This window comes from Eubalaena glacialis, chromosome 1 (genome assembly GCF_028564815.1).
Source record: "Eubalaena glacialis isolate mEubGla1 chromosome 1, mEubGla1.1.hap2.+ XY, whole genome shotgun sequence".
Classification (NCBI taxonomy): domain Eukaryota; kingdom Metazoa; phylum Chordata; class Mammalia; order Artiodactyla; family Balaenidae; genus Eubalaena; species Eubalaena glacialis.
In genome coordinates, this window is record NC_083716.1 from 61,169,800 (window position 1) to 61,194,553 (window position 24,754).

Consider the following 24,754-nt stretch of genomic DNA (forward strand, 5'->3'; position numbering starts at 1 on the left):
AGCCACAGCCATTTGGCTCTACCTCTCGGCCTCACCCATTGGCTAGTACACAGCTCCTCCTAACCCCGCCCTCCCGACTGTGGGGACACCCTGACTGGTTTAGGCTGCGGATGAGCGCCTAAGTCCAGAAGATGTGAAAGCTCCCATTCATCTAGACTCTGGATGATCTAGAAGATTATATCCTAAAATTCAAAAGACGTCTTTCTCCTCATTCAACGTCTTCTCACTCATTTACTCTTTTCAATACTGTTGGTTACTTTGAAGCTGTTAGTCAGGCAATCTATCCGGCATCCCAACTGCGGGGTCCTCACGATCTCAGCTGCCTCGGCCTCCGTCCGGAGAGGACCCCGCGTCGAATCACTGACTGGCCCAGGAGTCGGGGTGAGTGTGGGGGGCTGGGGGTCTGCGGACAGGGGGGCATCACGAAAACTGGGACGTAGGCTGAATAGCTCGGGCTCCGGACTGCTGTCTGGGGTGCGGGAGCGTCTCCGGTGCTGTGGCCCGGGGCCGCGCCTCCCTCCCGGTCTTCCGGTCTTTCTTGCCAGCTGGGCCGGAAGGGAACGGTGCACCTGCAGCCCAGTGTTTTCAGGCCCTCAGACTCAAGAGGTTCAGGCTCATTGGGGTCCCTCACCGTGCTCTGACGCGGGAAAAAGGTCTTGTCACCCACGGAGAGCTGAAGTACCGACGACTCGGACCTCAGCCCTAGGCTTCTGCTGTGGAGGACAAAATCCTTAACTGTCCTGAGCGGACGTCCTGTTAGAGGGTGGCGCCTGGATGAGCCTGGGGTAATGCGGTGAGGACGGTGTTGCAGTTCTTCAGAAACGAGTTGATAGGATTCTAAACTGAGGAGGTGACAGTGAGTATGGAAAAGTGATAAACGGTGTGCTTGGTTGGATTTGGTGGATTTGGCTTGAACCCGAAGCTGAAGCTTGATTAAGAACTTGATATCTGTATAAAATTAGGAGTCCTCACATGAGAAGGAGGAATTTTGTGGAGCTTGGAATATATCGAGTTTGAAACAGTAGTTTAGATGAAGATGAAAGAAAAGTTTATTTTTAAAAAAAATCCTGTTAAGTAAGCCAGAAAGAAACTTTCCAGGGGAGAACCAAGACAGGTGAAGTTCCGTATAATTTGGTAAGAAGTATTTGTTTTGTTTTGGGGAAACTTATCAGTGACATGAAATGCTGCAAGGATCAAAGGAGGAAGTTGAAGTCTGAGAATAGGTCGTTGGATTTGATGATTAGGAAGTCATTGGGTCATTTGAGAGAACTGCTTTAATAGAGTCAGTTATTGAGAGGAGAGACTGCAAGTGTAGACTAATGCTTCTTCTTTTGGAGCATGAAGTGAAAGATGGTTGGCAAGGTCCCTAAAAGGTTTGGGGTTTGTTTGTTCTGTGTGAGAGCAGAAAGCAAGTAACTAATGTATAACATTAAACATTCAAGAAACAGGAGATAAGACTTGGGAAGAGAGAAAAGGATATGGGATCAAAATTACAAGTGGAAAAATTAGTGTTAGGAAGAACGGAGGACACTTTCATTTGAGACCATAGGAAAAGTGGAGGATTGAAATGAATGAAAAATTACCTGAATCTTAACATACCTTTAGTAGGAATGCTCTCTTGGCAATAAGATTAGCTTTTCTTACTGAATCTTAGGATTTTACAATGTTTTTAAACAGTCAACATAATAGACTATTGGAGTTCCCTGCAGACTAGATATTTTTAAGTAGCCCAATAATATTTCAATTCATACATAACGAATGGTATTTGTAGAGAAAAGGAATTCACTCTCTCTCAACAAATGACCTTCTCTCCTATTACACAGAGAAAATAGAAGCCATCATCTTCTTGCAACCAAATATACAAATCTACTACCCTTCTGTTTAAAGAGGAAAAAGTGTCCCTTCTCCTTAGGGAAGGCAAATCCTTTCACCTAGTTTCCCAGTGCCATTCTCTCCTACCTTCTCAGGGTCTTTTTTTTTTTTTTTTTTGGTTAAGTTATTTCCTCTCTCTAATTCATCAGCCTTTCCCCTTCTACTCACATTTTTCCTTCAGCATTTAAAAATATTCTTTCTTAACTTTATGAACTATTCCCATTTATTTTCTTGTCTTTTTCTCTCCTTCATAGCTATAGTTCTTGAATGGATCATCTACTCTCATCTCTGTTTTTCCAACTTCTTGCTATTTATTTCTCAGCCCACTGCAGTATATCTTGTTTCCACCATTCCACTGAGCTACCACTGAAACTGCCCTTACTAAGATCGCCAAATGGCCTCTATGTGTTAAATTGTACGTTCTCATCAGGCTGAAAATTTGCTTCCTTTGAGGCCAAAAAAAAAAAAATCATACTTTTATGTATAAAGCACAGGTATTTATGGTACATAAAGAGGTGTACAGAAATATTCTGTGGTATTAAAATTTTATGGAGGAGGGGTGTGAGTGAAGGGGAGTCTGAAAAGACACCTTAGGATGCAATAATGAAAGTTGAGAAACACTGTAAAATAACAGACATTTTCAGTTTTCCTTGTAGCTTGACCTCTTTGTGCCATTTAAAATGTTTACCACTCCTTTTTTCTGGAAACACACTAACATACTCTGGTTAGTAAACTCCCCACCCCCCTTTTTTTTTGCTTATCCCTCTTCAGCCATGTCTTCTCAGTCTTTTTCCAGGTCCACTTCCTTGACCCACATGCTACTCAGATTTTGAAGTTCCTTCCATAGGTTCTCTTCTACTATACACATTCTCTCTTTGTAGTTTTAGTCTCCTTATAGTTATATTTTGCATTAATAAAAAATCATGATTACAGTACTCAGAAATCTACCTCCAGTTTGGCTTCTCTCTGAAGCACCAGACCTATATATACAATGGTCTTTTGAATATATCCATTGGGGTCAAATATATCTAGAATTGGGTCAGATTATATAGGACCAGGGCTGAATCCCTCGTTTTCCCTCTCATCTCCACTGCCTGTTCCCCACCCCCCAAACTTTTCTCAACCCTAAATGTTTCTCTTATCTTTTCATTTTACTCCATCCCTATTATCAACACTCTAGTCTAGACCACCACATAACTCATCTCTCAACTAGTGTCACAACATTCAGTTGCCCAATTATCCAGTTTCCACAGTGCGATCTTAAAACTGTAAATTGGGTTGCATGAATCCCCTGCATAAAACCATAAAAAATGATTTTACATTGCACTGAGAATAAAGTGAACCAATCTCTGCTTATCTTCTTCTCCATTCTCATCTCATCACTTCCATCCTCCTTCTGAAGTTGCTAAATTTGTACTGGATTTCTTTGTCTTATGTTCTTTCTCACCTTGAAGCCTTGTGGATTTTTATAGCACACTGTATTTCCCCTATCATCTTACTGTATTAAATTGTTTGCCTTCTTTACTGAACTCTAAATGCTGTGAGTTCAGGGACTCTTATTTTGTTCACCTTGTATCCCCATTGCTTAATATATAAAACATTCAAAACTGTTGAATGAACAGGGTCAAAATATTGGTTAAAAATCAGAATAGCTAGATTATATTCTGGTTTCATTTTCTCACCTTAGATACAGGCCCTTCTATGCCTCCATTCTGTTATATACAGAAGGAATACATTTTCTTTTTTAGACACTCTCTTCCAAGGATATTTTGACTATTGTAATTGCACTGCTTGTGAATCAACACGGTGAGTGTGTTCAACGTTCAGTAAAGAGGGTTTACGAAGTATTTAAGCTGCAGTCAAAGCTCTGATGGAACTGCCTCTGAACACAGTTTCTTAAGTGGCTTTAAAATAAGCTTGGAGAATTCTGTTTTCTGACTCAGAAGTCACTAGGAACAAAAAGATAGTTGTGGTGGTAGCTTTCCCAGAAAGTTTATTAAAATAATGAAAGAGAACTGCAGCTACTCAAAGGATAAGTAGCTAAAGAAACAAGCAAATTTACACTGCTGCATGTGGTATTTGTTTTTTGCATTAAGTCCTTGGTCTTAACATGGTTAGAAGAAATAAGCTTTCTTTTCCTATAATAGAAGGTTAAGATAGGTTTTGAAGCTAAGCACTGTTGAAAGCTACAAGTGCTGTGCTTTCATCTCAGCACTGAGGAGAACAGCAATAAATCCAGATGGCAGTTTAACTTGCTCTATTCTTCTGAGACCTGAACTACTGCCAATGAAAACAACTTTGGTGGAAACTTTTCCTGGAAAGAATTTTTCACCAGCTTAAGAGGATGAGTAGGAATCTGGCGGCTCAAATAAAGAAACTACAAAGTCACTTGCTTCAAGAATAAGCAGCTTTTTTAGGGTATATTGTGGCAATGGAGTACCACAGATCCATGTGAACTACACTTTCTTTAGGATGAATAGTTTAAGAAGATAACCTATGTCAGCTCTCTTAAATATAATTTCTGGTCTAAATAATTTATTAGAATACATTTTGGTTTCTAACTAAACAAGAGGCATATCCTTCAACTCTTCCTCTTAAATTATAAGCTCAAACAGCACATTTGCTGCCCAGTCCAATATGATAACAGCTAGCTCCGTGTAGTTATTTAAATTTAATTAAAATTAAAACTTCAGTACCTCAGTTGCATTAGCCACATTTCAGGTGCTCACATGTGACTAGTGGCTGCTGTATCGGACAGCACAGATAGAGGACATGTCCATTATTGCAGTAAATTGTACTGGACACTGATGCAATAGAGTGTGTTCCTGATAATTAGTTTCTAAGAGGCAGGTAAGAACAGGAGCTCAAGATTCAACTAGATCTGGGTTTGAATCCTAGCTCTGATACTTATTGTATCATCTTAGATAATTGACTTATCATTTCCAAGACTTTATTGTCTTATCTGTAAAATGGGGATAAGAACAGTATTATAGCATTGAGTTGTGAGGATTAAATAAGATAATATAAGAAAAGTGCCTAGGATAGTGTCTGGCCCACAGTAAGTACTCAATTTTAGATATTATTAATTCATTTATCTTTAATGAATAAAACACTTTGAATGAAGCTGAAAATTAATTATTGTGAAGGATGCTGTATTCCATAGGGGGCTCACCTGAAGTGCTCAAATATGGGTCTCATTGAGTTGATTCCAATGTTCCACTTTAAATCGTACTTTATATTTCAGATGAAAATTTTATTCCACAAAAGGCATCATAATGCAAATTTAGTTGCAGATCTTATTGCTGGGTACTCCTGTTCTATTTTTTTAAAGTGTATCAGAGAACAGAGGTTAAAAGTCAGTAGGTTCTCTGTATTCCAGTGGCACTATTTTAACACTCAAATAGAAACTGACACAAAGCAAACCTATTAAACAAAGCATCTGACTAGATAAAGTGGAAAGATTTAGGAGGTTCCAGATATTAATCCGGAAAAATTTAGTAGGTCCAAAGCCTGAGGTATCAGCGTTTATTGCTGCCACCTCAGGTTGATTACTTGGCTAAATAGAGGTGCCTTTGAACAAAGAAACATTTTCTTTTTCTAATAAACTGGAACCCTAAAGTATCAATATTAACAGCATCCATACTTTATTAATACAATAATTGCTAAAGCACATCTTAGTAATTAGTATTATTTACTTAATAACTATTGAACATTCACCAAATGGGAAGAGGAAATCATCACCAAATAGTCTTTAAATGTCAACTGCTTTCATTAAGTAAATGACTTCCTATAAAAAGAACTGGTCAGGTTGATGTCATTGTTTTCTGTGTCAATAGAATTGAATGAATTCATTCTGGAAACTCTTCCTTTCCTCTTTGGAATTTATCTTCATACATAGAAATTATTATATTCATAGATTTTATATTCTTTCTCCTTAGGCTACATTTATCATTCACTACTGTAATTTTGAATGAATGGACCACTAAACACCTGATACTGATGTTATCTATATAAAAGAAAGGAGCAAGTTAAGGTAATTAGATATTTGTCCACTGTCTCCCATATTACAAGGACAATAAACTTTTTATTTGAAGCATAACTAACACTCAGAAAAGTATACAAGCCATAACATAAAGCCCAATGAATTATCACAAAATGAACGCAACTTGTAACCATCATCTAGATCAAGAAATAAAACATTACCGGCACCTTAGGAGACCAACCCTGTTCCTGTCTCAGTCATCACCCCCACTCTCCTTCCTAAAAGAAACCATTTGATTTCTCAAACTATAGATTAGCTTTGTCTGTTCTAGAACTTCATATAAATAGAATCATACTGTATGTATCCTTTTGTGTCTGGCTTTGTTCAATATTGTGTTTGTAAGATTCGTCCATATTTGTTTCATGTAGCAATAGTTGATTCATTTTCATTGCTGTGTATTTCCCTTTAATAACACACTAGTTTATTTTCCCATTGTACTATTAATAAATAATAATAGTTTTCACTATTACAGTATGTTTTTATACATGTTTTTTGTGCACATTTGTACGCATTTCTGTTAATCCACCTGGGAGTGGATTTGTGTGTTACAAAGTATTAAAGAATACTTTTTATTAATTGAAAAAATAATTATATTAAAACTAAGCATTTTTTAGACTGAAAACTACTAAACTGCAGTTTTCTAAAAATGTGAAGTTTAGTAGTTTTCGGTATATTCACAAATCTCTAATTCCAGAAGATTTTTTATTTTTATTTTTTTATAAATTTATTTTATTTATTTATTTTTGGCTGTGTTGGGTCTTCGTTGCTGCGCATGGGCTTTGTCTAGTTGCAGCAAGCGGGGACTACTTTTCGTTGCAGTACGCGGGCTTCTCATTGCAGTGGCTTCTCTTGTTGCGGAACAGGGGCTCTAGGCACATGGGCTTCAGTAGTTGTGGCTCATGGGCCCTAGATCACAGGCTCAGTAGTTGTGGCTCACGGGCTTAGCTGCCCCGCAGCATGTGGGATCCTCCCAGAACAGGGCTCGAACCCGTGTCCCCTGCATTGGCAGGCAGATTCTTAACCACTGCACCACCAGGGAAGTTCCTCTAATTCCAGAAGATTTTTATCACCTCAAAAAGAAATACAAAAACCAGTAACTCCCCATTCTTCCCCCTCTACCCAGCAGCCCCTGGCAACCACTAATCTACTTTCTGTCTCTGTGCATCTGCCTGAATCCTAGACATTTCATACAAATGGAATCATACAATATGTGATCTTTTGTATCTGGTTTCTTTCACTTAGCATAATGTTTTAAAGGTTCATCCTGTTGTAGCATGTACTGGTACTTCATTTCTTTTTATGGCTGAATAACATTTCATTTTGGATATTTATTATTTATCCATTCATTGGTTGATGAATCCATTCATCAGTTGATGAATCCATTCATCAGTTGATAGACATTTAGATTGTTTCCACTTTTTGACTATTATAAATAATGTTGCTGAGAACATTCGTGTACAAGTTTTTGTATGGACATATGTTTCCAGTTCTCTTGGGTGTATACCTAGGAGTAGAATTGTTGGGTCATTTGGTAACTCAGTCTTTAACTTTCTAAAGAACTCAAAACTGCTTTCCACACAGCTGCACTGTTTTACATTCCTACCAGCAATGTATGAGGGTTCCAGTTTCTTCACAAACTTGTCTACACTTGTTATTGTCTGCCTTTTGATTTGATTATATCTAGCCTAGAGAATATGAAATGTTATCTCATTGTGATTTTAGTTCATATTTTGAAAAGATAGTGAGCATCTTCTCTAGTGCGTATCAGCCACTTGTTTGTATATCTTCTTTGGAGAAATGTCTTTTCAAATTCTTTGCACATTTTTTATTGGGTTATTTGTCTTTTTATTATTGAGTTGTAAGAGTTCTTTATATATTCTGGATAGTAGTCCCTTGTAAGATGTATGGTTTGCAATTATTTTCTCATTCTGAAGGTTGTCTTTTTACTTTCTTGATAATGCCTTTTGAAGCACAGAGGTTTTAATTCTGATGTAAGTCTGGGTTATCTGTTTTTTTCCTTTGTTCCTTGTGCTTTTGATGTCATATCTTAAAAACATTTTCTAATCCAGGGTCATGAAGATTTATGCATATATTTTTTCTAAGAGTTTTATTGTTGTAGCTCTTATATTTAGGTCTTTGATATATTTTGTATTAATTTTTGTATATGGTGTGAGATAGCAGTCCAACTTCTTTATTATGCATGTGGAAATCCAGTTGTCCCAGCACCATTTGTTGAAAAGACTATCCTCTCCCCCACTGAATGGTCTTAGCACTCTTGTCAAAAATCAGTTGACCGTATACGTAAGGGTTATTTTAAGAACCTTCAATTCTATTCCATTGATCTGTATGACTCTCTTTGTGCCAGCACCTCACTGTACCTTACATCAAGTTTTGAAATCAGGAAGTGTGAGTCCTCCAAATTTGTTCTTCTTTTTCAAGATTGTTTTGGTTATTCTTGGTCTCTTTCATCTCCATATGAATTTCAGGATCAGCCTCTCAGTTTCCATTAAAAAAAGGCAGCTGGTATACTAATAGGGATTGCATTGAATCTGTAGATCAATTTGGGGAGTCATGTCATCTTAACAGTATTAAGTCTTCCAATCCGTAAGCATGAAAGGTCTTCCCATTTTTTTAGGTCTTTTAAATTTCTTTCAGTGATGTTCTATAATATTCAATGTACAGGTCTTACACTTCTTTTGTTAAATTTTTTCCTAAATATTTTGATCTTTTTGATGCTTTTGAATTGCTTTCTCAATTTCATTTTCAGATTATTCATTGCTAATGCGTAGAAATACTTGATATTTTATATTAATTTTATATTTTGCAACCTTGCTTAACTCATTTATTGCTCTAGTAATTAGTGTGTGCGTGTGTATGTGTAATTCTTAGAATTTTCTACATGCAAGATAATATCATCTGGAAATAGAGATCGTTTTGCTTCTTCCTTTCCAATTTGGAAGCCTTCTGTTTCATTTTCTTGCTTAATTGCCCTGGCTAGAACCTCCAGTACCACGTTGAATAGAAGTGGTGAAAATGACATCATTGTTTGTTCTTTATGTTAAGTGGAAAGCTTTTGGTCTTTAAGTATTAAATGTTAGCTATGGGATTTTCTTTTCTTTTTTTTTTTAAATTTATTTATTTATTTATTTATTTATTTTTGGCTGCACTGGGTCTTCGTTGCTGTGCGCGGGCTTCCTCTAGTTGCGGAGAGCGGGGGCTACTCTTCGTTGCAGAGCGCGGGCTTCTCATTGCGGTGGCTTCTCTTGTTGCGGAGCATGGGTTCTAGGGTGCAGGCTCAGTAGTTGTGGCACACGGGCTCAGTAGTTTTGGCACATTGGCTCTAGAGCGCAGGCTCAGTAGTTGTGGCGCACAGACTTAGTTGCTCTGCAGCATGTGAGATCTTCCCGGACCACGGCTCGAACACATGTCCCCTGCATTGGCAGGCGGATTCTTAACCACTGCGCCACCAGGGAAGTCCCTAGCTATGGGATTTTCATAGATGCTCTTTATCAGGTTGAGGAAGTTTCTTTCAATTCCTAGTTTAAATGTTTTTAATTAAAAAAGGTTGTTGGATTTTGTCAAATGATTTTTCTGCGCCTTTTGAAATGATTATATTTTTTGTTTTTTATTTTATGAATATTGTATATTGTGTTGATTGATTTTCATATGTTGAACGAACCTTGCATTCTTGAATAAATCCCACTTGGTCAGGGTTATAATCTTTTTTTATATGTTGCTGGATTCAGTTTGCTAGTATTTTGTTGAGGATTTTTACACCTATAGTCTTAACTGATATTGGTCTGTAGTTTCTTGTATTGCCTTTGTCTGGTTTTGGTGTCCAGATAATACAAGGATACTTTTTTGAAATATACTAAATTTAAACTTTTTTCCTCCCCCAGAAAATGATCCACAGTCTATTTCTCATAAACTGTTCCGGTGACATATTTCTAGAGAAACACTGGAAGAGTGTTGTGAGCCAGTCTGTCTGTGATTATTTCTTTGAAGCTCAAGAGAAAGCAGCTGATGTTGAAAATGTACCACCTGTTATTTCAACACCTCACCACTACCTCATCAGTATCTACCGGGATAAGCTCTTCTTTGTCTCTGTCATACAGACTGAAGTGCCACCTCTCTTTGTAATTGAGTTCCTACATCGAGTTGCTGATACTTTTCAGGTTGGTTATTCATCAGATATTTTGAATTTGAATTATCCAAGTTATATTATGATTATATTCTTTAAATACCCAGTTTTTGGTGTGTAGTCTGTCTGTTTCTCTGTCTCTCTCTCCCTCTTCTTTTCAACTAAGCATAAGTTCATAAACATAAACCTTTTTAGTAGGGCATACAGTAGTACACATGGTGCTCCAGTTACTGTTTTAGAAGAACAAAACAATCTCATGGTCATAGAAGCTGTATTTTTTTTATGTATTATAAATTATGTCATCAGGAAATAATAGTGCCCTCCACATACATTTCTCTGAATAGTACCACGATTTTTACTGGTTATGAAATCTTCTAATACTTACACTTTATTTTTTTCTTGTCTTGCTGAATATACCAATAATTTTAAACTGATCTTTGTTTTTTGGAGTACCTAATCGGGGAATGAAGTTTATAGTTCACATTCTGTTTTAACATTTCAGTGTACTTTCTGGCATAATATGTAATAGGAATTCAATTCAATTTAAAAATATTAAGGAAATATTGAGAAATAGTATATAGAACTATGGAGGTTTTTTTCCCTCTGTTTTACATATTTTCAACATCTTAAACAATGAATTACGCTACTGTAAGCTTACCCTTTAGAACAAAAAGTATTTAGCAAGCCTGTCTTCATGTCTTCCATTGTGCAATGTTATGTACATTTTGTTAGGACTACTTTGGTGAGTGTTCGGAGGCTGCAATTAAGGATAATGTGGTCATAGTATATGAGCTCTTGGAAGAAATGTTAGACAATGGATTTCCACTGGCTACTGAATCTAACATTTTGAAAGAATTGATTAAACCACCAACAATTCTGCGTTCTGTCGTCAACTCTATTACAGGTAAGGTGAAACACACTCTGTTAGGAACTGAGCCATTAAAACTTCATAAACAATTCATTTTTGCTTATGATCTGGCAGATTATTAAGGTAGTCCATTTTGGCCAGAATTATAGTTAGTGATAATGTTAAAATGGATGTATATTTCTTTTCATGAAAAGAGACTATATCTTAAATGATACAGAACTTTTGGTTATTACTCTTCTGTTATTTTGCTACAAGACTACAAAAATATTATTACTATTGTTTAACACTAACTAGTAAGACTGAATAAATTATCCCAGTTAATCATAAAGAAGCCAATGTAGTGACGGCTGTTAACTATTGTGGTAATCATTTTGTAATATATGCATATATCAAATCATTATGTTGTGTACCTTAAACTAATACAATGTTATATGTCAATTATATCTCAGTAAAGCTGGGAAAAAAATAAAATTAAAAAATAGCATTATAGGGCTTCCCTGGTGGCGCAGTGGTTGAGAATCTGCCTGCCAATGCAGGGGACACGGGTTCGGGCCCTGGTCTGGGAAGATCCCACATGCCGCTGAGCAGCTGGGCCCATGAGCCACAATTACTGAGCCTGCGCGTCTGGAGCCTGTGCTCCGCAACAAGAGAGGCCGCGATAGTGAGAGGCCCACGCATCACGATGAAGAGTGGCCCCCGCTTGCCACAACTAGAGAAAGCCCTCGCACAGAAACGAAGACCCAACACAGCCATAAATAAATAAATAAATTAAATTTAAAAAAAAAAATAGCATTATAAAACTGGCATTATGCTGCATACCCCACAATTACTAGAGTATAGAAAATTTAAGACTGCACCACAGAGTACATGCCATCTTCTCCAAGTCTTTATTTTGTACATATAGAAGATATATTAAAAAGAGAAAATTAGTCTATTTGTGAGATTTCATGCATTGTGGGCCTTGTATTTGTGTTACAAACTTCTAATTTTGGTTTAATTCTTGAGTATAGCTAGAAATTAGGTACATCCAGAGGACGATATACTTTTGAAAGTATCAAAGTCTTCTAGAGAAAGATTTCTGTGAAATGTTATATGCCACTTCAGCTATACTGTCCACCATTGCAAACCCCTTTCCAAGTGCACTGACCTAAAAAATGGGGTAAGAGAGGCCTATAAGAAAGTGATCATTCCTTTATTCATCCTCTGGGCAAGACTGAGTGTCAGGAGAAATTTAAGGAAAGATAAGATGGGGTGTCTTTGCTCCTAAAACATAAACTCTGGATGAGAAACTGGGAAAAAAAAATTAAAACACATAAATAACAGTATAAGATTTTGAAAAGCAATTCCATACTTTATAGATAGTGTAGTGACACTGGAGGGTACACATGGTGTAATATTAAATGGAAAAAAACAAACAAACAGGGAATTCCCTGGCAGTCCAGTGGTTAGGACTTCTTGCTTTCACTGCTGGAGCCCGGGTTCAGTCCCTGGTCGGGGAACTAAGATTGCACAAGCTGTGCAGCGTGGCCAAAAAAGAAAAAAAAAAAAAGCACACAACCATAAAAAGTTACTCTTAATTATACATAAATATTCCCACAAAAAATGTTCTAAAGTTTATAATACCATCTCCAGCTAAGGAACTACATGTTATCTTTATTTTTGCATTATACTTTCTGATTTCCAAAATGAACATGTATTTTATAGTCAGAAAAAAATTAGTGAAATATAAAATTTTTTAAAATTTATTTTTTTTAATATTTATTTATTTTATTTTTATTTATTTAGCTGCTCCGGATCTTAGTTGCAGCACGTGGGATCTTTAGTTGCAGCATGTGGGATCTTAGTTGCAGCATGCGGGCTTCTTAGTTGCTGCATGTGGGTTTCTTAGTTGCTGCATGCGAACTCTTAGTTGCAGCATGCATGCAGGGTCTAATTCCCTGACCAGGGATCGAGCTCGGGCCCCCTGAACTGGGAGCGCTGAGTCTTAACCACTGGACCACCAGGGAAGTCCCATAACATGGATTGTTAAGGCAATACATTATAAAGATCAAGAGAGTGGTTCAGTGGATAAAGTAATCTCTCCTGAACTGTAGTGGGTGGCCCTAGGACAGGGTCCTGGAGAATCAATAGAATTTAGGAAGAGAGGGAGGAATAAGAACATTCTTCATAGATGGAACTGTATGAGAAAAAACACACAGTGAAAAATCTTGAATTGTATTAACCTGTTTAATAGAAGCAGAGCTGTTTTTCAGTTGAGTAGTGAGATAAAATTAAAAAGTTAAGTTGAGGAAGTCCTAGAACGCTAGTCTAAATATTTAGCTTTAATCATAAAGCCAGTGGGGAAACGTTTAAAGTTTTTGAACAGGAAGATTAAAGCAGTGTTTTTAGAAAATTCTGGAAGGCAACAGGGTTGGAGACAGGAACACCAACCACAATTACACTACAAAGTTGTATGCGTACTTTGACTGCAACTACAATCAAACACGGGTTTGAACTGCCCAAGTCCACTTAAAGTCAGATTTTTTTCAATAAATACATATTATAGTACTACACAATCCGCAGTTGGTTGAATCTGTTGATGCAGAACCATGTGTACAGAACACCAACTGTAAAATTATACATGGATTTTCAACTGCACAGGGATCAGCACCCCTAAACCCTGCGTTGTTCAAAGGTCAACTGTATTTTTATTTATTATTTTTAATAAATTTTTATTTATTTTATTTATTTATTTAGGCTGCGTTGGGTCTTCGTTGCTGCGCGTGGGCTTTCTCTAGTTGCGGCGAGCAGGCTCTCATTGCGGTGGCTTCTCTTGTTGCGGAGCACGGGCTCTAGGAACACAGGCTTCATTAGTTGTGGCACGCGGGCTTCAGTAGTTGTGGCGCACGGGCTTAGTTGCTCCGAGGCATGTGGGATCTTCCCAGACCAGGGATCGAACCCGCGTCCCCTGCATTGGCAGGTGGATTCTTAACTACTGCGCCACCAGGGAAGTCCCAAGGGCCAATTGTATATTTTAAAGTGAAATTTGAAAAAAGCAAAATTATCAAAATAGAAAAAAATAATAAATGCAACCTGTTCTGAGGGAAATGTTTAAAGAAATATACCAAAACGTTAATGGTAGTTGTATTTCGGTGATAGGAAGATAGATTTTTTTTTAGCTACTTTTCTGAACTTTTCACATGTTGTTATTGTTAAGCATGTACTACTTTTGAGTTGGAAAAGTAAATTAACCAGAATGTTAAATATGTCACAGCTCAAGGGTGTATGTTTTGGACAACCAGACTTATTTTCAGACATATGTCAGTTTACCAGGAAATTAGCCAGATTTTGAACATTAGCCATATTGCATGTGGATGTGCCATATGGGTGTGCTGACCTTAAAATGGGAAACGGCCAGAGTATGTTCTTCAGCCAGTTAACTCTGCTTGGCGGCATCTCATGTATAATTTACGCTGAATACCAAATGGCCTACTTATCACTCTGTATTCTCAGTGCAGACATTTTATCAGCAGAGGGTTTTGAAACAACCAGCCTCTTTTTTCATCAGTGGTAGCAGGATGAGATTCTGTTGTTGAGCCACTGGAATTAGGTTAGGTTACTGTTAACACACAGGAAGCAAAAGATAAGTAAATGAATTTAACCTGGTTTGGCAGATAGACACAGGACCACATGGCCTATTTCTGTCTTCTAGAAATTTGATCACATTGGTATGGATATGTCTCTGACAATTCTGTAAACCATCCACAACTTCAGTGGAGAAAAACCCAAACACTAAAGAAGCAGCTAAAGTACTTGAGTTTTTTTTCTGTTAAGAGCTTTTCTCATGAGCATCTTATGTGTTAGCTTTGCTTTCTGTTTTTCTGGTTTCTAGGCAGTAGTAATGTTGGGGACACACTCCCCACTGGGCAGCTGTCCAACATCCCATGGCGCCGAGCAGGGGTAAAGTACACAAACAATGAAGCCTATTTTGATGTCGTTGAAGAAATAGATGCAATTATAGATAAATCAGGTAATTGTGTGCATATTATCAGGGAAAAAACAGTTCAGCTGACATAAGCTGAATAGAAAACCGAAATCCCTTGGCAGTATGCATTTCAGTGGAAAGGCATTCATTTTCAAATCTGTTTATTTTGTCCAGAGGTTACATATTATTTTCATAACCTCTAGTTGAGAAATGCCAAACCTTTGTAAATCAGATCTCATGCCACCTTACTTTAAGCCAATTATTACCCTATATTCATTTCCATCTTGCCATTTATTCAGTTTAATATTTGTTGTATATCTACTATGCACCATACTTTTTGCTACCACTTTATGTGCAGTCCTTCTAGTAAAGACCCCAGACTAAAGAACAGTACTGTATTAGAATCATAACGTTTTATTAAAAACATCTAGTCCAACCCTCACATTTTATACATGGGGAAACTGAGGCTTAGAAGAGTTAAGTAATCTGTTCAAGGTCACACAGCTAGTTGGTGTGTGAATATGAGTTACTGTGAATTATAGACACTATCTCTACAGTGAGTGCCCTTTTTATTATAAAATTCCATTGTATGGAATAATAGCTGTACTATTAAAGAATAATGGCTCCTATTTCTTAAAAGTTAACAGCTAGCTTAGTCCATTTCATTAGAAACTTGGCTAATTTTATTTAAAATATTTTAACTTTGATTTATTGTTAAAATATTTTAAATAACATTAGCCAAGTTTCTAATGAAATGGACTAAGCTTCCTGTTAACTTTTAAGAAATAGGAGCCATTACAAACAATAAATGCTGGAGAGGGTGTGGAGAAAAGGGAACCCTCATACACTGTTGGTGGGAATGTAAATTGATACAGCCACTATGGAAAACAGTATGGAGGTTCCTTAAAAAACTAAAAATAGAACTACCATACGACCCAGCAATCCCACTACTGGGCATATACCCTGAGAAAACCATAATTCAAGAAGAGTCACATACCACAATGTTCACTGCAGCTCTATTTACAATAGCCAGGACATGGAAGCAACCTAAGTGTCCATCGACAGATGAATGGATAAAGAAGATGTGGCACATATATACAATGGAATATTACTCAGCCATAAAAAGGAACGAAATTGAACTATTTGTAGTGAGGTGGATGGACCTAGAGTCTGTCATACAGAGTGAAGTAAGTCAGAAAGAGAAAAACAAATACCCTATGCTAACACATATATATGGAATCTAAAAAAAAAAAAAAGGTCATTAAAATATTTTAATTTTGAAAACAAAAACACTAATTTGAAAAGATACATGCACCCCAGTGTTCATAGCATTATTTACAATTGCCAAGATATGGAAGCAACCTAAGTGTTCATCAACAGATAAATGGATAAAGAAGATGTATACACAGTGGAATACTACTCAGCCATAAAAAAGAATGAAATTTTGCTATTTGCAGCAATATGGATGGACTTGGAGGTCATTATGCTAAGTGAAATAAGCCAGATAAAGAAAGACAAATACTGTATGATATCACTTATATGTGGAATCTTAAAAAATACAACAAACTATTGAATTTAACAAAAAAGAAGCAGACTCACAGATATAGAGAACAAATTAGTGGTTACCATTGTGGGGTGGGGTGGGAGAATGGGAGACACAAACTATTGGGTGTAAGAGAAGCTCAAGAATGTATTGTACAACACAGGGAATATAGCCAATGTTTTAACTGTTTAATTTACAGTTAATATAATAACTGTAAATGAAAAGTAACCTTTAAAAATTGAATAAAATTTTTTTTTAATTTTAAAAATCACTGGAAAAAAAGTATTTTAACTTCACATCCAGCAGTCTTACAAGGTTGATGCTATAAAGATAGGGACAGGTTTGATTTTCCTTAGAATTATTATATTCTAACCAGAGATAGGTACAGGCCATGGCACTCAGTAAAGAAGCTATCTGAACTAGTGTAATGGGTCCTCTGTCCACTAACCTTTTAATAGATGTGCAAAGCTTCAGTATGCCTGACACCCAGGAGATATCTCCATTACTTCAGATACAGTGATAGCTCTAGTAAAGATACAGATTCCAATGATGTTATCACCTTTATTTCTTTCTTTAGGATCTACAGTCTTTGCAGAAATTCAGGGGGTAATTGATGCTTGCATTAAGCTATCTGGAATGCCTGACCTTTCCCTTTCTTTCATGGTAAGTTTTTTTCTCCTGTTTTGTAGCTCCTTGCAAGCCTAATACATGTGAAGTACTAAATGAAATGATAAATACTGAGACATGTTTGTTTTAGATTGCAAAGGATTATCTAAGAAATATTCCTAACACAGCTTCCAAAGACAGTAGCTTACATGGTGAGCATTGCCTTTATGGAAAGGCTGAGGAGGGGTCTTTGCCTCTGAGTATGCTAGAAGTAGCTTAAATGGCTGGCTGGCGTCTGCAAATGTGCGGTGCTGCTTTTCCTGAATTATTACATGCTTTGTTGACATGAAAGGGCATTGATCTTTTGCATCATTTTAGATACAGCATGATACACTACTAAGAACCGTAAAGAGAACTGAGCTCTGATGCTACCTCTGCCTCTAACTTGTCCTGACCCTGAGCTCTTTGAACCTCTGTTTTTTCATCTATGAAATGGAAATGATACCACTCACATTTTCTACCTCATAGAGTTATTGAAATTCAAATAAAATAATGTATATAAAATATTTGCAGACTTTAAAGCATTGTGAAACTGTAAAGTTGTGTTGATGTGATCATAATAAACTCTTACATGACTTCTCTATCTTGATGAAGCATATTAATTTCTCACAATATCTGAATTAGAGTTGCAATATTCATTATACTTTTTTTTTTTTAATATTTATTTATTTATTTTTGGCTGTGTTGGGTCTTCTGTACGAGTTGGGTTTCTGTGCGAGGGCTTTCTCTAGTTGCGGCGAGCGGCGGCCACTCTTCATTGCGGTGCGCGGGCCTCTCACTGTCGCGACCTCTCTTGTTGCGGAGCACAAGCTCCAGACGCGCAGGCTCAGTAGCTGTGGCTCACGGGCCTAGTTGCTCCGCGGCATGTGGGATCTTCCCAGACCAGGGCTCGAACCCGTGTCCCCCGCATTGGCAGGCAGATTCTCAACCACTGCGCCACCAGGGAAGCCCCATTATACTTTATAAATATAGTTGTCTTCTGTTTCCCTGGCAGAACCCAAGGCTTCTAGATGATGTCAGCTTCCACCCCTGCATCCGGTTCAAGCGTTGGGAATCTGAAAGAGTTTTGTCATTTATTCCTCCAGATGGAAACTTCCGACTCATATCATATCGTGTCAGCTCACAAAAGTATGTTGATGCATCAATCAGAATCTCCTGTCGTATATCAGTGTACTGCATAGAACTCACTTTTCCCTGTTTCATTCTGACAAGTTGGGTACTTGAATTCATCATTGCTCCCTTTAGCCATTGCTCACCAGGAGACCCAGGAAGAACTGGTGAAAATGTGTGTCTAACATAATCAGTATACTTCGAATCTTAAGAGTATAGAGTAGTAGTAAATTAGACTGTAGTAAAAATATATACCTGAGAGCAAACATTTTGGACCATGCATAACCTGGGCGAAACTGTGAACCCATGCCATAATTTTACTGTGGTCTGTGGACGTCATGGCTGATAGAAGGAGACAGACTTACCTGTAGCTCTCCAGGACATTCTTCAACTAACTGGCTTGAAGTCACTCTTCTCTGCACTGAAGTTTAAATGAATGATTTAAATGATTTAGCATCGTGGGTTGTAGCTGGTTTGTCCCTTGAAAATATCAGAGTATTTTGGTAACATCAGAACAGGACTTAAAAGCAGAGGAATTGTTTCTTGGCCCTTACCACATAGAAACTGATTTATTTAGTATGTATAATTTTAAATTATCTTTCTATGGGATCTTAATTCATTTCTTTAAACTAGGGCTATTTGCCCCAATTGTTTATACTATAATTAAGCTTCAGATTTGTATCTTGATTTGTATACTTACTGCTCAGAAATTGTATAATTCCTAGCAGAGTGGTTCCAGAACACTGTGCTATACTCAACCTGCCCTGGTACACATACTCAATCTGCAGTTCTGGGGGTATAGGATACTCTGGACTGAGGTTTTCAGGCCACCTCTGGAACTCACACTATTAATTGTATGTTTTTGTGGTTGTGTCTTTCTTTCTCTTTTTAGTCTAGTGGCAATACCAGTATATGTGAAACATAGCATCAGTTTTAAGGAGAACAGTTCTTGTGGTAGATTTGATATTACAATTGGACCAAAGCAAAATATGGGGAAAACTATTGAAGGAATCACAGTGACAGTTCACATGCCAAAGGTTGTGTTGAATATGAACCTGACACCAACACAAGGCAGCTATACATTTGATCCAGTTACCAAGGTACAGCCACCTAAAATCAAGAGTGAGCAAGTGTTTCTGCAATCTTTATTTTGTGCTTTGGGGATGTGGGTGGACAGAGGGAAGGGTCTAATGTCTTGGTTAAAATTAAAGTTCCTAACAAAACCTAGAATGCGTACTGTGCTGTGCTTCTGCCACTGCCTGAAGAGGGAATCCTGCATCTGCTGCTGAGTCGACGAACAGAAAAGTGAGACTCATTCTTTCTTCCTTCAGAGTCTGCCTTTACTTATCCAGAGATTCACTCACTCTTCAATGAGGAAGATGTCTCATAGAAGCCTGTGATATAAATTTTGTCTTCCTTTAACAAACAAGGAAACTAAAGCTCTGAGGTCAAGTGACTTGCTCAAGGTCACACAGCTAGTTAGAGGCAAGGTTGGGATTTGAACCTAAGGCTATCTGGTAAAAAACTTTTTAAAAAGAGAAAAGCATTATGTGGATATAATGATCTATTAATTATTAATAGCTATTATCTGTTAATTGTTAAATTTTCTGTAGAAATTAAGACCTTTCTCTTCCTTTCTAATTTAAAAGCATTGTTTCATACTCTTCCACAGAGGATGTTGGCTAGGAAAGCTGCCTTCTCACCCTACATATATTTGCCTCTAGCAGAAGGATTTCAGAGGAATTGTAAAAGATGATTTTTCTCTCTGCTTCCTGCTTGGGTAAAAAATGATTCTTTTCCTCAGTAGAGTCATTGAGCTACCTGGTAAATGAAAAGGGGTTTTGGTTTTTTTTTTAGTAAAATCATTGAATGTTAAAGATAATCTAATTCAATCCTGAGGATTTGAAGAATCTCCCCAGAGACCACACAGGGCTGAGAAGTGAAGGGGGAGCTCCAGATCCCTGGCCCTTCACCGCAGCTTCAAACATAATAGCTTCACTTTCTCATCTGTTACTGAGCTTCCTCACTAAAGATTTCATTTGAACAAAGGGTTCCATCACTAAAAGTTTAAAAACACCAATTTAGGCCCATCTTCTTATTTTACGGAAAAATAAACTTAGGCCCAGAGATAAACAGTAAAGGTGGTATAGTGGAAAGAACATTTGATACCAGAGAGCTGTAGGTTCAAATCCCAGCCTTGCCCCTAACTAGCCGTGTGACCTTGAGCAAGTCATTTGACCTCAGAGCTTTAGTTTCCTCTTTGTTAAAAGAAGACAAAATTCACATTACAGGTCTTCTATGAGACAGCATATGAATAGTGCTAAGCACAGTGCTATATCCAAAAGTAGATGCTTAACAAACATTGGTTCTCTACCCTCACTCTCCATTCAGAGTCACAGAACTAATTAGTGATAAAACTCAGTGGAAATCCCAGGTCTGTTTCCAAGACACTGTGCTTTATTTTGTACAGAAGTTTATGGTGTCTTTGCACCTTGTCTTTGAACATATGTCTTTAATAAATAGTTCAGAATGTTTTTGTTTTTTGTCTTTTTAAGGTACTAACGTGGGATGTGGGAAAAATCACTCCACAAAAGCTCCCCAGTCTTAAAGGACTGGTAAATTTACAATCTGGAGCACCCAAGCCAGAAGAGAATCCAAGCCTCAACATACAGTTCAAGATCCAGCAGCTTGCCATTTCAGGTAAGGAGAAATTTGACTTGTGTTTAAGGGTAATTGAGGTTTGCTGAGGTCAGCTACTAGGATCTTAGAAGGGTAACTGACATTCCGTCTCTACAAAGAGCAACAGCTGCAGCATGCCTTTCACTCTGTGCTATGCGTACAGTGATTTTGGAGAGCACCTTATTTCACACAGCTTCCCTTCACCCCTACCCTCATTCAAGCACAAAGAAAGGAGTCATTCATACTCACAGAAAGTAGAATTATCCTAAAAGACACTGCTTGTCCACATGGGAATCTGAACTAAAACCATACTTCCATAGTGCTATAATCTGTGAATGGTAGAAGGAACATTGCTTCCAAATGGTGACAAGGACACTGGTTAATGTCAGATTTACTGTGTAGTAAACTCTATTTGCTAAGCAAATATTGTATTGGTTGGTGTTACCAGGATAGTAATTTATTCCTTTCCTTACCTATTCTTTTTGACACAGGCTTAAAAGTAAACCGCTTGGACATGTATGGGGAGAAATATAAGCCATTTAAAGGAGTCAAATATGTCACGAAAGCTGGAAAGTTCCAAGTGAGGACATGAGAAGAGGCCAGAATTCCTCAAGATATGTTTGTTTTCAAGTGTCATTACAGTTTATTACCATTAGGTACCAATTGGATGGGAATACATATTCTAGTTAAAGCATTTGTGTCAAGCCACACACCGCTAACAGAGTTGCTTAGTAATCAATGTAGGGTTCTTAAGGAGCTTTAAGCTAAGGAAACTTCTGAATGACTTAGCTTATTTGTATCTTGTCACTTAGGAAGATTGTAGAGGTGATTTCCTCCATAGGGAGACACCAGCTGGAGGCTGCATATTTTAACAGTCAAGGCAAAAGTCTACAGTGATAACCTCTCTCCTAAAACAAGTGAGCTGGTCTCAGCAGGAGCTATCTTAGTCTGTAATTGATGTATCAAGTGCAGCCAAATGTCACACTTGATCTTAGCCATCCCTAATCTTCTGTCCCAACACAGGAAAAATTCCTCCCACCCCAAAAAGTTTACAGAAAACTGCCTCTTCAAGTGTTTGCCTTATTCAGCTTTTCACTTATGCCATTAAGCAAGCACTGTAGCAAAAGCCACTTCACATGGCCCTGGCAGGGAGCACTGCTGCTCCATGCTCCATTCTCACTGTATTTGATATTGTATTTTTTATAAATAAGATTTTTATGTAAAGCTCAGATTTTGATTTATAGGGACCTTGCTGCAGTAAGTACCATCTCAGTTTTGTGCCACTTGGTTCAGCTGTTAGCACAGTAAAAATGATTTGTATCAAAGGGGCGAATGCTTTAAGGTAATAAAAGGGAACACTACTTCTGCTTTTAGGAAGTTATTGCAAGCACAAGCATTTGAGATTTTAAGCAAATTAATGTAGTAAAAGAGAAACTTAAGTGAACCTTTGCCATCTTCATGTTTTATAAAGCTTATCCAACACCACTTAAAACCAGTTAGCCTGAAGGCCTCATGCCCTAGTTCAGCTAAAGGAAGAAAATGTGCCTGCCTCACTGTTGTCAATCTTTTTTTTTTTTTTTTTAAGCTTTTATCTCTTTTTGTTGTTGTTCTTAAGGGTTTCAACTTGCCCACACTCCTTGTCTTCAGGGGAACTCCCTTTTCATATTTTGTGCTTCCCAATTCCCTAATCTTTTCACAATATGAAAAGTCAGTAGATTCCTTCCTGAAACTATTGTTGTAACTGTCACTGGAGTACTTAAATGTCTCTACTGTACTGACAAAGTACATGAAAGTACACTATAATGAGGCAGAAACAAAATCCTCAGTAACATTGATAAACCTGTATTGATCTTCATGGTTGGCAAGTCAGTCCACAGTTGTTATCATTTAACTTGATTGACTTAGAAGTCCTTGCCCAGTTATTTTGCTTCATTAGACATGAAGAATGGAGAAAGTTAAGATGTAAGTGCTTGTTCTTGCTATTAGCTTTCTCTTTGTGAGTCCATTCTTTTCACTGTCAACTTATCCCTTACCGTTATCATGCTAACCGTAGCCCTTACACTCATCCCATTCTGCTGTCAGGGCTAGTGGTTGGTGCTGGTACAGGGAGCCCACTGTACAGCAGCATTCTTACCTTTGCCTGCCTAGGGCACCCAGCCTGCCTTTCATCTAATAGGAAAGGTTACTTTTTGCAACTTAGTAATTTCTAGGGTAACCAATATCAGCTTGGCAGCTAAAATTAAGATGTTGCCAAATATTTATTCCCTTTGCCTAAGATTGGATACCCAGTTCAATTGCTTTTCATTTTAATGTCTTCCTCTTCAAAGTTCATACCTCAAAAGAGCAATCAATACATTTACTTTTCTTTCTGCAGAATCCCTAATCTCAATCATCCATATATGGACTAATTTTCTTTCTGTGCTATCTTCTCATATACAAGCAGATTGTATGCCAAGAGTCCCTTGCTTCTAGCAATTTCTGCTAAAACTTCCAAGTAGACTGTTTCCTTTTACAATTAAATTATTGTATTTATTAATTTGATTGAATCCAGTAAGTCCTTTCTCTAGCTCTGGCTACACTGTCAATAAAAAGATGAAAGCAACAAGTTGATTTTTTAGCTTGACGGTTAATTGAGCATTCTCAGCTGGGCATGCCTCAGTGTTAGGGCAGGCTGAACGTGGTCACATTTTACTCTGCATCATCACACAAGGTGTGAGGGTTGCTGCAGAGCACTTCCAAGTGCTCCTCTCTTGACCTCAGCCTTATATACTTTCTCTAACCATCACCCTTTTAGCCACAGACTGAACAATAAGTGATGAAAGCTACTCTCCCTACCACCACCTACTAACAACAAAGATCCATGAATTCTTAGTAGTATTGAAATATTTTTCAAGCACAGAATTCCAGATAATTCCAGAATAGCCTCATTTTCTAAATTCTTAAAGGAGTATAACCCAAAAGCTCATTTTCTGCATAAAGGAGTCACCATCATTTTATTCAAAGGGAGTTCATATGATGGGTTCATTCCTTAAGTGCTGCTATAGAAGAACCTTGGAAAATACTGGTCCTGGTGTCCTTAGAGTCATCTGACTTGAGAAAAACTATAATGCAGCAGGAAGGCAGCACCAGTGAACGTATGGTAAATAGAAAAAATGAGACCATGAACACTGTTTTCAGATATTGCTGAGCTAATTCAGTACCTCTGGACAGTTCCCTTTAACTCAGACAGCTGGAATCTGCCTCCCTAGTCAGCAACTTTTCTAAGTTAAAGCAGTGATAAATGTAGTCAGTACTATCCCCCTTTAGTGATATTTACCACTTTCAGATCTGGAAAATAAGGCAAAAATACTGATGTCCCAGCTCTACTTCAAGAACCTGTTCCTACTCTTAGAGCTTCCTCAAGCAAGAAGAGGAATATGTGCCCAAAAGCTAGCTCTGCCTCATAACTCTGGTGGATCCCTGACAACCCTGTTGTTCTGTATTGGGCTTTAGAATATTAAATACAGACCTGCAATATTCCTGCACATGTAATAGCTTTAGCTTAGGGGATAGTGATGGCCTCCACATACAGCCAGAATCTTCTAAGATGGACTACTTCAACCAGGGGATGATCTATATCATCTGGCTGTTTTCCTCTTACTGCTAACCTTTTGTCACTTCTGCTGCTTCTAGTTTATAATCCCCAGTGTTGTCCTTTATTACAAAGATCTTGTTAAGTAAATATATTACCGCTGGTTTCTACTTCTTCCAGTACAATATTTGGGTTAAATAAAAATCTTTAGTTCCCACATTTTGAGGATTAGCTTCACTGGCTATTCTTCAAAACAAAGGAGAAACCTGATCTAAAAGCTCTTGCTGAAATAACACCC

At 37.6% G+C, this 24,754-nt stretch overlaps 1 protein-coding gene across 5 annotated transcripts; it reads left to right on the forward strand.

Moving 5' to 3' along the window:
- Positions 1 to 254: 254 nt before the first annotated feature.
- Positions 255 to 24,626, forward strand: AP3M1 (adaptor related protein complex 3 subunit mu 1). 5 transcript variants are annotated; one of them, XM_061180264.1, is made up of 10 exons: positions 255 to 381; positions 5,811 to 5,905; positions 9,814 to 10,089; positions 10,788 to 10,959; positions 14,795 to 14,932; positions 17,008 to 17,093; positions 18,091 to 18,224; positions 19,099 to 19,306; positions 20,762 to 20,906; positions 21,377 to 24,626. In XM_061180264.1, the coding sequence occupies exons 3-10, from the start codon at positions 9,817 to 9,819 to the stop codon at positions 21,475 to 21,477; spliced, it is 1,257 nt and encodes a 418-aa protein (XP_061036247.1). In that variant the 5' UTR covers positions 255 to 381; positions 5,811 to 5,905; positions 9,814 to 9,816; the 3' UTR covers positions 21,478 to 24,626. The 5 variants fall into 5 exon arrangements, with proteins under 5 accessions (XP_061036247.1, XP_061036237.1, XP_061036275.1 ...); XM_061180274.1 differs by lacking the exon at positions 255 to 381 and adding an exon at positions 785 to 856; XM_061180254.1 differs by lacking the exon at positions 5,811 to 5,905 and having other exon boundaries at positions 256 to 381.
- The last annotated feature ends 128 nt before the right edge of the window (positions 24,627 to 24,754 follow it).

What these genes read in the sequence shown, in the direction of transcription:
- AP3M1 (XM_061180264.1), top strand. Translation starts at nt 9,817, where the DNA reads ATGATCCACAGTCTATTTCTCATAAACTGTTCCGGTGACATATTTCTA. An exon ending in TGCAATTATAGATAAATCAG is followed by an intron (nt 14,933 to 17,007) that starts GTAATTGTGTGC and finishes TTCTTTCTTTAG; the next exon opens with GATCTACAGTCTTTGCAGAA. An exon ending in ACCTTTCCCTTTCTTTCATG is followed by an intron (nt 17,094 to 18,090) that starts GTAAGTTTTTTT and finishes TTTCCCTGGCAG; the next exon opens with AACCCAAGGCTTCTAGATGA.